The 15,060-nt window shown below is 37.7% G+C and overlaps 1 protein-coding gene across 5 annotated transcripts in view; it reads right to left on the bottom strand.

Annotated features, from left to right (window-relative positions):
• Positions 1 to 2,506: 2,506 nt before the first annotated feature.
• Positions 2,507 to 15,060, bottom strand: part of lrrc45 (leucine rich repeat containing 45) — a 27,474-nt gene continuing 14,920 nt past the window's right edge. For 4 of the 5 annotated variants that reach the window (XM_073918023.1, XM_073918022.1, XM_002663878.7 and 1 more), the window contains exons 13-18: positions 14,310 to 14,380; positions 12,628 to 12,720; positions 10,350 to 10,442; positions 10,099 to 10,272; positions 6,295 to 6,442; positions 2,507 to 3,800 (exon numbers count right to left, since the gene is read on the bottom strand). In XM_073918023.1, coding sequence (XP_073774124.1) covers positions 3,604 to 3,800; positions 6,295 to 6,442; positions 10,099 to 10,272; positions 10,350 to 10,442; positions 12,628 to 12,720; positions 14,310 to 14,380 — 776 coding nt within the window. In that variant the 3' untranslated portion in view covers positions 2,507 to 3,603. Of the gene's footprint in view, positions 3,801 to 6,294; positions 6,443 to 7,127; positions 8,999 to 10,098; positions 10,273 to 10,349; positions 10,443 to 12,627; positions 12,721 to 14,309; positions 14,381 to 15,060 lie in introns of those variants that run through there. The other variant, XM_068224690.2, reaches the window with a different exon arrangement.

Here is a 15,060-nt window from a genome sequence, read left to right as displayed (position 1 = left end):
AAATCAAATATCATACATAAGCACACACTGTAAAAAAATATGGGGATATTATTTCTACCCAAATCTTGGGTTGAGGCATTTGGGTAATTTTTGGGGGTTATTTTCAGAGTCTTGGGTAGTTTCAACCCAGCTCTTTGGGTCAAATCAACTCTCAGCAGGGGCTGATTGGGATACCTCATATTATGTACTAATTTGTTTAAATGCAATGAAAATAGTGTAACATAAACACAGATTCTGTGCGTTTTCAGATGATTAACATGAGATTTATGCTCATAGCAGCCCTTAGTCAGACCTTTCTGAATTAAAAAAATTCTTACTAGCACCTTTTGTACACCTGTAATGAAAGCTGCACATCCCCCACCGTACTTCAGTGATGCCGAGTCAAAACAACACAACTGCTGGGTCATCTTTCGCAGGCATTTTTGGATCAAATAACCTATTATTTAAGTAAAAATAACCAATTATTGGGTAGAAAAACAAACCATTTATGGGGTTAAAAATAATAACCCAATTACTTGGGTAAATTTAACCCCTGATGTGTTCTGTCCCATATTTTCCCAGCAGTGGGGTTAAAAACAACCCAATTTGGGTAGTTTTTAACCCTGTGTTTTTTAGAGTGCAGGGGCTGATTTAGCGAATTCGGGGCCCTTGGCAAGTTCTGATGCACCCTTTCTACTTTAATTATTATTTATTAAGGTGTCTTCTTTTCTGTTTTGTCTTAATGCAATCTTTACATTTTGAAAGATTAGTTTTCTTAAAATGAATTTACCATATAAAGGTAAATATATAAATTTATAAATTTGACTGTTGGACTGCTCCATGATTGGGGTGGTGGATATGTTATTTTATAATAATATTATTATAATGTAACACTACATTATTATAATAATATTATATTTTAGTGTATATTAAATAACAATTAATTATGTCAAAAGTTCTCCCACCACACAAAATATGATTGAAGATGATGTTATATATAGTTTATAGGTGTAATTTATACTTCTAGATAGATTTCCTGGGGCCCTAAGCGGCAGCTTACCTCGCTTATAGGTTAAATCCGCCCCTGCATAAGCTACACATTAACATGCACAGATGATTAAAATAAACATTTAGAATGATTAATGATAAATTAATGATTAATCACATGATAAATAAACAAATAAAAGCCCAGGAATTTACAGTATAAATACATATTACTCAAAAAATAAAACATGAAAAAAAGTGTATATAAACTCACCGGCCACTTTATTAGGTACACCTTAGTAGTACCGGGTTGGACCCCATTTTGCCTTCAGAACTGCTTTAATCCTCCGTGTCAGATTCAACAAGATACTGGAAATATTCCTCAGGGATTTTGCTCGATATTGTCATGATAGCATCACACAGTTGCTGCAGATTTGTCGGCTGCACATCCATGATGCCAATCTCCCGAATCTAAAGGTGCTCTATCAGATTGACATCTGGTGACTGTGGAGGCCATTTGAGAACATTGAACTCATTGTCATGATCACCAGTCTGAGATGATTCACGCTTTTTGACATGGTGCGTTATCCTGCTGGAAGTAGCCATCAGAAGATGGAGACACTGTGCTCATAAAGGGATGGACATGGTCAGCAACAATACTCAGGTAGGCTGTGGTGTTGACACGATGCTCAATTATTACTAATGGACCCGAATTGTGCCAAGTGGTTATTTGAGTTACTGTTACCTTTCTATCAACTTGAACCAGTCTGGCCATTCTCTGACCTTTGGCATCAACAAGGCAAGAGTTCACTTCTGGGGGAGCATCTGAATGGGTTTCAATGGAGTGCCCTAAACCCTTGAGCACTTGGGAACTACACTGTTGTGACGTCACAACTGGAGCGAACCCATGAAGCCGACTCACTCCCTCAGACAAAATCAAGGCATTGAAGGTGTGTCCATGTACTGTAAGCGCCCCTCATTCACGTAAAGTGGAACGCTTCTTCTTCAAACTACTTATAAAATATGAGTTGAACCAACACAACTTTTAAGTGTTTTTGTGGCACGATGGTTCAGTGGTTAGCACTGTCGCCTCACAGCAAGAAGGTTGCTGGTTCAAGTTCTAGCTGGGCCAGTTGTCGTTTCTGTGTGGAGTTTGCATGTTCTCCCGGTGTTGGCGTGGGTTTCCTCCGGGTGCTCCGGTTTCCCCCACAGTCCAAACACATTGGGGAATTGCATGAACTAAAATGGCTATAGTGCATGAGTTTGTGTTAGAATATGAGTTGGGTCGCAGTTGGAATAGTTGGCGGTTCATTCCGCTGTGGCGACCCCTTATAAATAAGGGACTAAGCCGAAGGGAAATGAAACATTTGTTTTATGTTCAATCCACTTAAATTTGTAAAAACGATTAAGCTTATTTGTGTTGGAACAACTTGAAGGAATGGTGTGGAACCCAGCACTTTCTACAATCCATGATATGTTTAATCCTAATAATTCAAATGCAAATGATTTCACATTAATATTTACATATTTCTTGACAGCACAGTTTTGTCAAAAGCACACCTTTTATTTATCAGCCAACACACACGTTTCAAAAGTAGAAAACATTTTAAAATGCAACTGCAGGTGCCATAGCCCAGTGTTTCTCAACCACGTTCCTGGAGGACCACCAGCACTGCATGTTTTGGAGGTCTCCTTTGTCTGTCACGCCCGTTACAGGTCTTTCAGCCTTCGCTAATGAGCTGATGATCTGAAACAGGTGTGTTTGGTTAAGCTGACCAGAAAAATGCGCAGAGCTGGTGGTTATTCAGGAACGTGGTTGAGAAACACTTCCATAGCCAAATAATTCTGATGGACAATATGGCACATCTTTTAAAAACAGACATGTTTAAACTTCAGCATTAAAAAATAATAATAATAATAATAATAATAATAATAATAAATTGAGAAGTTCATCAAATGAGTTCCCTGATTAATTGCAAATACCGAAACTCCCCATTTACTAAATAAATACATGTGCACAGGTGTCAATTCCAGTTCCTGGAGGGCCGCAGCTCTGCACAGTTTAGTTTCAACCCTGCTCCAACACACTTACCTGTAGGTTTCAGTCAAGCCTGAAGGACTCGATTAGTTTGATCAGATGTGTTTAATTAGGGTAGGAATTAAACCGTGCAGAGCTGTGGCCCTCCAGGAACTGGATTTGACACCTGTGGTGTCAATGCATTTAAATAGTAAGACATTTTGGTGTCATTATTAGGTCACACTTTACAATAAGGTTGTATTAGTTAATGATAGTTAATGCATTTACTTACATGAACAAACAATGAACATCACATGTATTTATTTTTGTTCATGTTAGTTAATGAAAATGCAGTCGTTCATTGTTAGCTCATGTCAACTCACGGTGCATTAACTGATGTCAACAAACCTGAATTTGGTTGCTAATAATGCACAACTATATGCCGAATTATGAATCATAAATGCTGCATATGTATTGTTCATAATTAGTTCACGTTATTGAACACATTAACTAATGAAACCTTATTGTAAAGTGTTCCAATTCATGAAAGCGTTCCCCTCAGATGCCGTTATTCAGTAGATTTCGTGCATAGTTGAATAGCACCTTGGACGATCGACTCGAGTTCACTTCTTAGGGCTGAAGTGTGCCAGCGGGGAGCCCTGCACGTATGTGAGGATGGCGTTCTGGAGGAAGCTGGCTCTCTGGGCCTCGTCCTCTCGTATGCGCTGGATCTCTCCTTCCCGAATGCGCAGGCGCTCCAGCAGAGACGACATCTCGCTCTCTTTGTCCAGAAGGGCCTCTCTGTGGGCGACACTGAGCGCTGATCCAAAACACAAACAGTGAGTCAGTCAGCCATCAGCTGCTTCAGGTTACATAACACACACACACACACACACACACACACACACACACACACACACACACACACACACACACACACACACACACACACACACACACACACACACACAAAGCAACTCCTGCATTTTAGCTGCATGGACAATTCAAGACATTTAGAGGTGCTCTATGCAAGATTTTGACTCTTCTAAATCATAAAACTCCCGTCATATGTTTGCAGATATTTAAGAAACATTCTAGGTTAACACTTGTCCTTTATTCAGCTGCAATGACTTCTCGAGCGAGTTTTGCACTCAAGTCTGCATTGATGCATCCTCGATATCAAGAACACCTCCAGGAACTTTCACAGTCCTCCATTGTTGCCATGGTGAAGGTACACGAGAACACAAGAATGCTGAACACCGCATATTGAGAAACAGCCTCTATAACCAGCCCACTGCCAGTTTACCCAATTATATTTCAGCACTCCAAGTTCCCTTGGTGGAAAACAGACTATTTTATTTAAGTCAGGGGTCACCAACATGGTGAGCAAGCCCGCGAGGATCACATGTGTTGCCCGCAGGCCTGTTCTAAAAATAGCCCACCATAGCGCCACTTACCAGTAAGCTTCATCTAATATTTTTTGTAGCTATCCTTTCTAAATCACATTTGCATTAGTGTAAATTTGAGTTATATGTAGGCCCACACGGAATCTGCGTGCGCAGAATTCCGCAGATTTTCCACAGATTTTCTGCAGAATTCCGCCGATTTTCCACAGATTTTTCCGCAGAATTCCGGAGATTTTCCACAGATTTTCTGCAGAATTCTGGAGATTTTCCACAGATTTACCGCAGAATTCCGCAAATTTTCCACAGATTTTCCTCAAAATTCCAGAGATATTTTTCGCAGAATTCCGCAGATTTTCCGCAGAATTCCGCAGATTTTCCGCAGAATTCCGGAGATTTTCTACAGATTTTCCGCAGAATTCCGCAAATTTTCCACAGATTTTCCTCAGAATTCCAGAGATATTTTCCGCAGAATTCCGCAGATTTTCCGCAGAATTCCGCAGATTTTCCGCAGAATTCCGGAGATTTTCTACAGATTTTCCGCAGAATTCTGGAGATTTTCCACAGATTTTCCGCAGAATTCCACAGATTTTTCGCAGAATTCCGGAGATTTTCCACAGATTTTTCGCAGAATTCCACAGATTTTCCGCAGATTTTTAGCCCATCATTAATTCTGTTTATTTAATTGAGTAAATGTGTAAATCTGAATTTATTCTGTTTTTATTCAGTAATTTATTACTTTTTATTTAATGTATTAAGGTTTTAGTTATGATACTCTGCTGGATTCTCCCAAAATAATTCTGCAGAAATCCACAGATTTTTACCAAAATTCTCCGCAGAAATAGCAAAAAACGTCCGCAGATTCCGTCTGGCCCTGATTATATGTAAAAAAAAACTTTTTAAAATATATCATATTAGATCAGAGCTAGCTGGTCTCCACAGTGCAGTAAAGAGGAGGAGATGATTTGAAAACATGGCAAAAAAAAATACAAAAAAACATATCGTTTTCACAGTGAATAGGAAGATGAGTTCTTTTTTACTTCATTTGATGACGGCAAATCGACACAATATTGAGAGACATTTCAGAATGTGTCACACAAGCTAATCTTACCAAGCTGACCCACACCAGGCAGCGTACTACAAGTAAAAACAGTCCGGAAGGTTTGTGAAAACAGCAGTCTTTTTTCACGAGACAGGCGAAAACCTCAAAAACAGCAACCGAAACCTCATTTAGAGCTACATATTTTTTTATTAAAAAAAAAAAACAAGGCATTTTTAGACAGGAAAGCAAACCTGTGCTTAAAGACGAGAATGGATGTAATCTCCACTCTCTCCGATGTCCAACTCGGGGCAACTACAAAGGTTAGAAGAGTGTCGGCTATGTTCAAAATGCAGTAGATTTGGTGATCATTTCAGTAAAATCTGAATGTTGATTTATATTACACAATTGATAATCTGTTCAAACATGGAACAACGTAGTGCATGATTTGTTAAAAATTGCTAGTGGCTAATGAAAATCATTTTAAAATGTAAATATTTGCAGAGATATATAAAAATAAAGTGTTGCACATTGATGCATTAAATACAGGGTATTTCCTACCCTGTTAAATCATTGTTGATAAATTTTGTGAGAATCATTATCATGATCAGTGTTTTCACATAGATGAATATCATCAATTATTACCAATAACATAAAGTATAATTAAAAGTAAATTGAGCAAATTTGTTATTTAAGAAGTGTTTATCAAACTAGTAGCCCTCCACATTAATCAGTACCCAAGAAGTAGCTCTCAGTTTCATAAAGGTTGGTGACCCCTGATTTAAGTCATGGAGGCCGCCTCAATGTATGGCTGAAAATGCGGCCTCCAGATGACAGCAGCAAAAAAATGAAAGTTGGTAATGTGTGTGTACCCTTTATCTCTCTCTCCAGAGCGGCAATCTTCTCTTTAAGGCCTCCCTGTGCCGTTCTCTCGGCCTGAAGGTGTCCGATCTGCTCCTGCAGCTCCACTCGCACCCGCGTCACCTCTGACACTTTCTCTTGCTCTTTACCTGCAAGATCCTGCCATTGACACATCATCTGTTATTCATCTAAATTAGGGTTATTACTGCTAATGCAATCCCTTGACAATTGAACTAAAAACCAACACTAAAGTAGTTATTTTTGACACCACTAAAAGAAGGATTACAGGGCTCAACATTAAGGACTGCCCGATGGCCCGGAGCCAGCGAGTGAGATGCTCGGGACAGTAGACAGGATAGTTACTGGCCCGATCGGGCCACTGCTTTCTTGTTCCTAAAGTTTAATTTGCCTGTGACTATTTGTCAATTGCATGCAAATAAAGTTTTAGAATTGAGAAACAGTTCGTATTTTCAAGCCTTCAAATGCTACCTTCTTGGTTCTTCTTATCTGATTGGATGTTGTGAGCACGTTAATAGTACAGCGAAGAGACAGCAACATGGCGGTGAAATCAAATGGTGATGCTAAAGGAAAACATTTTCTTCTAACATCTTGGAAGCAGACATATACCAGGGTACACCACGACTAAAAAAAAAAGTGATCTTTTGTACAGTTTGCCATCAGTTTGGCAGGTCTTTAACCATCTTTTGTTTCAAAACACTTTGAATTTTGCTCATTACACATATATTAATTTTTTTTTTTAAATATTTAAATTCTATATTTACAAACATTTACAAAAATTTTGACACATTTTGTTTATTTGTGGCTAAGAAATTAACTTTTTTTTGGAGGGGCTAGTGAAAATATTGGCAGGGCAAGTAAAAATCTGAACCACTGGTCCGATTGAGCCAGTAGAAAAAATCCTTAGCGTTGAACCCTGGATTAGGTCTTTGTAATAAACCTGCAATTCTGAGTATTTTCTTGCAGATTAGTTAGAATAGAGAAAATATAGTCAGGAATTCTCACAACTTGCAATACCGAGGGGGGAAATAGAAAGGGGTTATAAATCTTTAAGAGTTTCTTTCTTCTGTTTAATACAGAACAACATATTTTGAAAAATGTTGAAAACCGGTAACCATAGTGTAGAGCAGTGTTTCTCAACTGGTGGTCATTTTCAGTGGGTCGCGGAGTGTGTGATTAAAAAAAACAAAACAACAAAAGTAAAGATTTGTACTTATTTTGCTTATACCGGACTTTTATTTTGAAATCCGTGCGCAACAACCATACCGTTTGACATGTGAAATTTCATTTAAGTGTTGCAACAAATTTGTTAAATCGCAAGTACGACCCCGAATATGTAAAGTATGGATATATATACATATATGATGACAAAAAAGACTTAAAGCCTCAGTGTCATGTGTAGTGAGGTGCTCTCATAAGAGAGCATGAAACCTTCTAAATTAAAACAACATTTAGAAACCAGAAAACATGTTTTATTAACAGTTTATTATTAAAAGTATTTGTCGTTTTTACTAGGTAATATTTCTATAATTTGATATATTTTGTTCAATGACAGCAATAAAATATTATTTATTTGTAAGTCTTGGTGGATTTCTTATGATGTATCGGTCACTACTTGTTTATGTTAGCAAATTAATACAAATTAATTATAATTCCTAAAATTGTATTATAGTTTCTAAAAATTTGTGTCACGGCTTGATGACCATGTAAAAATGTGGGTCCCATTGCCAAACCAGTTGAGAACCCCTGGTGTAGAGTATATAAAGAAATCAGAAAGTGAAATTCAAGAGCTTTTAAATGGGTGGTCCACTAAGATATCATATGTTAAACTGTGTAGCTGTGTGAGCATAAACAACATCTCTGAATGTAAGACGCTCAAAGTTTAATGCTAAGGGTGACATTGGCTTTTACAGAGCTAGTTTAGCTTAGAAGTTTGGGGACTACAGAAAAATACATCCGGGCTAGTGAAATCACAAGCGCTTTAGGTTACACGCATTCATCACATGCACACACCCTGCACACCGAAGAAGCGTGGCCAGAGGCGCTGTAATGTTACAGCAGAGAAAGTTAAAATGGCGTAAAAATGCTGCTATTTTCACAGAGCTTCTTCGGTTTCTGTTTTTGGGCTTCCAAAGGACACGACACCAAAAGAGAAGTGCTTACAGTTTAATTCAATTATGTTCTAGAGCAGGGGTTGGGAACCTTTTTTTAGCAAAGAGCCATTTTTGATTTTTTTAGCAAGTGCATTTTTTAAAGAGCCATTTAGATGTACATATGTATCTCCAAATGCCTGTATTTGCTACTGTATTACTACTATAAATAATGGTTTAAACTAAACCTTAATTTATGTCCATGCACAACTCAAAAATAAACAATTATGAAGCATCACATGTTGAGCAAGTCCACGAATGAAGAAAAAAAATATTTATAGCATTTTTATTTTCACCATCACCATTCATGAATGTTGTCAGAATTTAAAGGGCACCTAGGTTACCCCTTTTTTCAGATTTAATATAAGTCTTTTGCGTCTCTAGAATGTGTATTTAAAGTTTCAGATCAAAATACCCATCAGATTTTTCATTGTACCTTTTACAAGATGCTGTCTTATACTGATTTCCAGCAGGGGGTGGTTTTGTCGTACTGTTCCTTTAAGACGAGTCTTTCCCGCCCACTGTTTCTACATGCCTCCTCCCTCAGCTGCGTCAGACAACAGACAGACTTAAAGGAAGGTCTCACGTAGCGTCTCAAAAAAACAAACTTGCAAAAGATATGTGAACATTTTATATAACTTACACATGCTTATTCCGAAAATATGTGAAAGACACTTGTCAGATTTTATTTTAGAGAGTAGGCGAGAGGTTCAGCTGTGTGCTTTTAATTTTCTGTCTGATTCAGGCAAACTGATAATGCTGTTTGCACAACACAAAAGCTTGTGCTTGTAGGAGCGTGATGTGGAGCCAATCCACAAATCACAGCACATTATGTTAGCTGACCAATCAGAGCCTCTTGAGGACGGGCTTTTCCGAGGAACTAGTAAATATGACAGTGGTTTTCATGTTAGCTATATATGAACAAATAACCTTTTTTATCTACAAGTGAAGCATGAGCACACTTTGCTTTGCATTTTATAAACACAACCAAGCCTTAAAAAAACACTCTGGACCACCCCTTTAAGACTTTTTTAAGACTCTTTCTATACATTTTTTAAACCTCATCACCACTGTTTCAATCATTAACATTGGCAACCTTTTTTCTTTAAGTATATTTACTAAACACCGATTGTAAGAAACTAATTATGAACTAAAACATTATTCATATACTGAATAAAAATGCTAATCCAGAAGGGGGCGTCAGCAGGATTAACGGTGTCAACGCGATGTCAAATCTATAAGGATTTTATCGATGTCATAAACTACACGGCATCCCAATATTCGCAGATCAAATTCAAGCAAACTTTAGCATACAGCTAGACATTGTACAATCAACATTTACTACCTAGTAACAAAGCATTTAATACTTCTTATAGGCCTTAAATTTCTCTAAATTGATTGATCAACTTTTAATACTTTTTAAGACACCCTGTAGTGAGAAAACAAATACTATGGAAGTCCATGGTTATCGGTTTCCAACATGTTTCAAAATATCTTCTTTCTCGCTACACAGAAGAAAGAAAGTCTTAAGGGTTTTTGACAAGCGAGTGTTGAGAAAATGATGACAGAACTGTAGTTTTGTGGACAGTGAGAAACATTTGAGTTTCTGTGGTCTGGATATGGCGGTGATCTGGATTTATGCAGTACCTGCTGGAGCTCGTCTATCCTGCGGCGGAGCGAGTCCGTCTCAATGCTTTGCTGGCTGACTTTAGCGTGCAGCTCTGCGATGGTTTGCTTCTGCTGCGTGCAGTGATTCTGTGACTCGTCTCGAGACTGACGAACCGCTCGCAGTTTCTCCTCCAGGCTGGTCAAATGCTGCTGCTGCGGAGAGAAGCAAACATCTCATGACTCTGACCAACAAAACCAAGACTGTGATCATTTATGAAATGCTAACAAACCTCCTCCAGTCGCACTTGAGAACGAACTTTCCCGAGCTCCTCTTCTGCTTGAGCTCTTTCCGTCACGAGACTCGCCTTCACTCTGCTCAGCTCCTGCAAGTGCCAAACTACAGTTAAAGTCAAAATAATTTTGTAACTTATAAAACGCATAAGCTTACATTACCAAAGGAAAAAGAAAAAAAAAAAGAATAATTATTAAACAAGCAGGGTATAGAACAGGGATGTCAAACTCAATTCTTGGAGGGCCGCAGCCCTGCACAGTTTAGTTCCAACCCTAATTAAACACACCTGATCAAACTAATTGAGTCCTTCAGGCTTGTTTGAAACCTACAGGTAAAGCTGCTGTCACGCTTGACTTTTCTCCCCATAGACTTTTAATTCATCCGTCAGACTGGAAACGTAGGGTCAAGTTTCGCAGGTTGCCGCGGTGCAAAGTTCAAGCTTGGTGAACTCGGACCTGCGGAATCGCATCACTTCACTGCATGAGACCAATAATGGATCAAAACATGACCTCTCTGGACAGAAATGTAAAAAAATGGAGCAATTGCTCGCTTTTTTTAAATGTCTAATAAGCTTGTTTAATCCCGCTCCTTTTCACAGCGCCGCACGACAGAATATCGCATGCTCAAACTCTAAAGTGACCACAGCTTTAGTGTGTTGGAGCAGGGTTTGAACTAAAATGCGCAGGGCTGCGACCCTCCAGGAATTGAATTTGACACCCCTGGTATAGAACAATGTTAAGGGGACCTTACACAGTTACATAAACAGTTAAGGTCATGGATATCTATTTTAGCACTGTTTAATCTCAGAGTGCAAAAATTCTTTCCACTTACTCCATTTTAATTCTTTTTTTTCTTTTTTAGTAATATTTTGTTTTATTTACGATTTTTATAAGATTTTTAGCAAACACAGTACAATACAAATAATAATACAAAAATAATAATAAATACAATACAAAATAATTGACATTAGCCCCATCCCACAACCTCAAAACAAAAAAAAAACAAAAAACAAACAGTTATCAAACATACATAAGTATACACATGACATATGTAGCATTAACAAATTTTTAAAAAGATGACAGTATTCAAATTTCTACAAAGTCAGTGTCATGAATATATGAGTTAGAGATGAAAATTTCCAAAGGTAAAATGCTAGATTCCCAAGAGTCTTAAAATAGGTCCCCATGTGGTTTCAGCTTTTTTCTGTGAAGTTTCAAGACGTAGTCGTTCCATTTGAATGACATAAAGCAGCTCATTCAACCATCTCTTAAAACAGGGAGCCTTTGGAGACTTCCAATTAAGTAAGATCATCTTTTTAGCTGTGATCATGCCAACCATCAGGGCTTGCTGTTGGGTTGAAGGAAAAGTGTCCAATATGTTTGAATATCCAAAAATAGCCAAATTGTAGTCAGGTTGGAAAGTGGTTCCATAAGCACTGGAAAACAACTCAAAGATGCTGGACCAAAACTCATAAGTTACAGGACAAAACCAAAATAAATGTGCCAAAGTCCCCTCTGCTCTACCACATCTGTCGCATTTAGGAGATACAGAGGGAAAGATTTTACTTAATCTAGTTTTAGAGAAATGAAGGCGATGTAAAACTTTAAATTGAATTAATTTATGTCTTGAATTTATTGAAGCTTTTTTGCTTCTTTTCTTGACAGGGCTTCCTCCCAGATCTCATCAGCCACTTCTTCATTTAAATCCATGGCCCAAGCTATCTTAATGTGCTTAGTGCATATTGGAGCCTCAAAAACACGAACAAAGCTTGATATTAGGTGTCTAGTATAAGGGTTTGAGGATAGAAGTTTCTGAATAATATGACTTTCTGGTTTGTTTATAAATTGTGAGATATTTTCCTTTACATAGTTTCTAATTTGCAGATAGCGAAAGAAATGAGACTGCACTCCATTTTAATTCTAATTGGTTATCGTTATCAGTTGAAATGTACATATTGGTCAATGGAAGACAATGGAAAAGTCTTACTGGTACAGGGGCTGTCCAAACTCGGTCCTGGAGGGCCGGTGTCCTGCAGATTCTAGCTCCAACTTGCCTCAACACACCTGCAAGGATGTTTCTAGAAAGCCTAGTATGAGCTTGATTAGCTAGCCCAGGTGGGTCTGATTGGGGTTGGAACTAAACTTTGCAGGACACCGGCCCTCCAGGACTGAGTTTGGACATGCATGTACTAGGAGGATACTAATTTAAAGATTAGCTTCACATCATGACTACAGTATATTCCTTTAAGCGTGAGTTTAGTCATGTGAATCATGTACCTCTTCTAATTGGATCCGCTGTCCCTCCAGCTTGAGGATGCGCTCCTGAAGAGCTCTTTCACTGTCCTCCTGGTGTCTTGTCAGATGGTCAACCTGGAAGACAAAATAAAATACTTTTTTTAAGGACAGTTCCCCCAAAAACGAATGTTTCCCCATCATTTACTCACATTCAAGTGGTTCACAAAAGAAGATATTCTGTAGAATGTTGGAAAAAGGAGCCATTGACATCAATAGCAGGAAAACTATGGATGGCTTTGTTTCCCAACATCCTTCAGAATATCTTTGTGTTCAACAGAAGAAAGAAACTCAAACAGGTTTGAAGCATGTGGAGAATGATGGCAGAATTGACATGTTTGAGTGAACTAGCCCTTTAAGTAAACATTTTTCTGGGTTTAACATCGTCGGCTTGATATTTAACCCTTGTATATTGTTTAAGTTGGCTACCCTTTGTTATGTTGGTTGCTGTTTTTGCCCTATTGACTTACATTATAACCATATTTCTTAATTGCAAAGCCTTGATAACAAATAATCATGCATTCTCGATTGTTGCTGGTTTTCCCTGTTGGGAAGAGGTAAAAATGGTAAGTTTTACTGTTTATCGTCAATTGGCAGCATTGACCCTTTACATAGGCCTGTGCAAAAAAGTTTCAGTCTTTTATATGGAGTTATATGGAGTAATCTAACTAATTATAGTGTGTAAGCAGAAATACACTTATTGTTCACTATGTTCTGAGGGCTGAGCTGCTTATTTTGATTTTCTCAGATATATAACTCCCTATAAAATCCAGAAACTAAACTCTTTTTTGCACTGCAACTGATGCTCAACAGCAACAATTACAAATTTGACCTCCTTCCAACAGGGAAAGCCAGCAACAATCAAAAATGCATGATTATATGCGGTCAAGGCTTTGAAAATGCAAAAATGTCATTATAATGAAAGTCAATGGGGCAAAAACAGCCCCCAACATAACGAAAGGGTAGAAAATTTAAAAGTATTGTTGAGTTTTTGAAAATTTTCAAAGCATTTTCCCAAAATATGTGTCAAAATAAGGTTTGTTATTAAATTTGCTGAAACAGAGAAAGTTGTGGGCAAGTTCATTCATTCATTCATTTTCTTGTCGGCTTAGTCCCTTTATTAATGTGGGGTCGCCACAGTGGAATGAACCGCCAACTTATCATTACCCAACTTATCATTACCCTTATCATTACCCAATTCACCTGTACTGCATGTCTTTGGACTGTAGTGGAAACCGGAGCACCCAGAGAAAACCCACGCAAACGCAGGGAGAACATGCAAACTCCACACAGAAACGCCAACTGAGCCGAGGCTTGACCCAGCGACCTTCTAGCTGTGAGGCGACAGCACTACCTACTGCACCACTGCTACGTTGTGGGCAAGTTAAGACTCAAAATCACCCCAGAGTGGATGACTACATTTTAACGTTTATTTTAAGGACGTTAACACTGAGGGTTATTTTTTTTTTAAAGCAAACTACAGTTATAGAGAAGTAACAGATGCAAAAATCATCTATATTTAACTATATTGTCAATATTTTATTTTCAGTTGAACATGATAAAAAGTGGTTTCTTGTAAAATCACATTAAACAATTCCCTGAATGAACTTCAGAAAAAAAACTAACATTTTCTTGTAAATAAAACTAGTGCAGTCCAACATCTTCACCTCTTTCTGCCTTAAACCGTCCATGTCTTCAAGTGCCTGCTTTGCTCTTCTCTTCTCCATTTCTAGTCGTTCTAATGATACAAAAGAAACACTCCAAATGTTAAAAACTGAAATATACACAGTTGAAGTCAGAATTATTAGCCTGCCTCTATATTTCCCCCCAATTTCTGCTTAACGAAGAGAGATTTCTTTTATCTTTGCCATGTCTGACAGCACTTAATATTTGGCTAGATATATTTCAAGATACTAGTATTCAGCTTAAAGTTACATTTAAAGGCTTAACTAGGTTAATTAGAAAAGTTAAGAGTAATTAAGCAAGTCCTTGTATAACATATGTGTTTTGTTCTCAGATGACCGAAAAAAATATTGCTTAAGGGGCTAATAATATTGACCTTAAAATGCTTTTTAAAAAAAATCAAAACTGCTTTTATTCTAGCCGAAATAAAACAAATAAAACTTTCTCCAGTAAAAAAAAATATTATAGGAAATACTGTGAAAAATTCCTGAATCTGTTCAACATCATTTGAGAAACATTAGAGAAAGAAATCACCGGAGGGTGAATAATTCTGACTTTAACTGTATTAATATAGTATTGTAAAGCAGCATCTGTCCGTGAACCAAACCAAACCAAAGATCTATGAGGAGTATCACAATGTTACATATTTTATTATAAGCATAGAAGCATTTAAAAGCTGGACATAAATGTTAGGTACTTAATGGCTTTAAATGGGTCATTTCTGATAATACATCT

The sequence above is a fragment of the Danio rerio genome, chromosome 12 (assembly GCF_049306965.1).
Source record: "Danio rerio strain Tuebingen ecotype United States chromosome 12, GRCz12tu, whole genome shotgun sequence".
NCBI classification, from domain to species: domain Eukaryota; kingdom Metazoa; phylum Chordata; class Actinopteri; order Cypriniformes; family Danionidae; genus Danio; species Danio rerio.
This window is presented reverse-complemented; position numbering and strand designations above follow the sequence as displayed.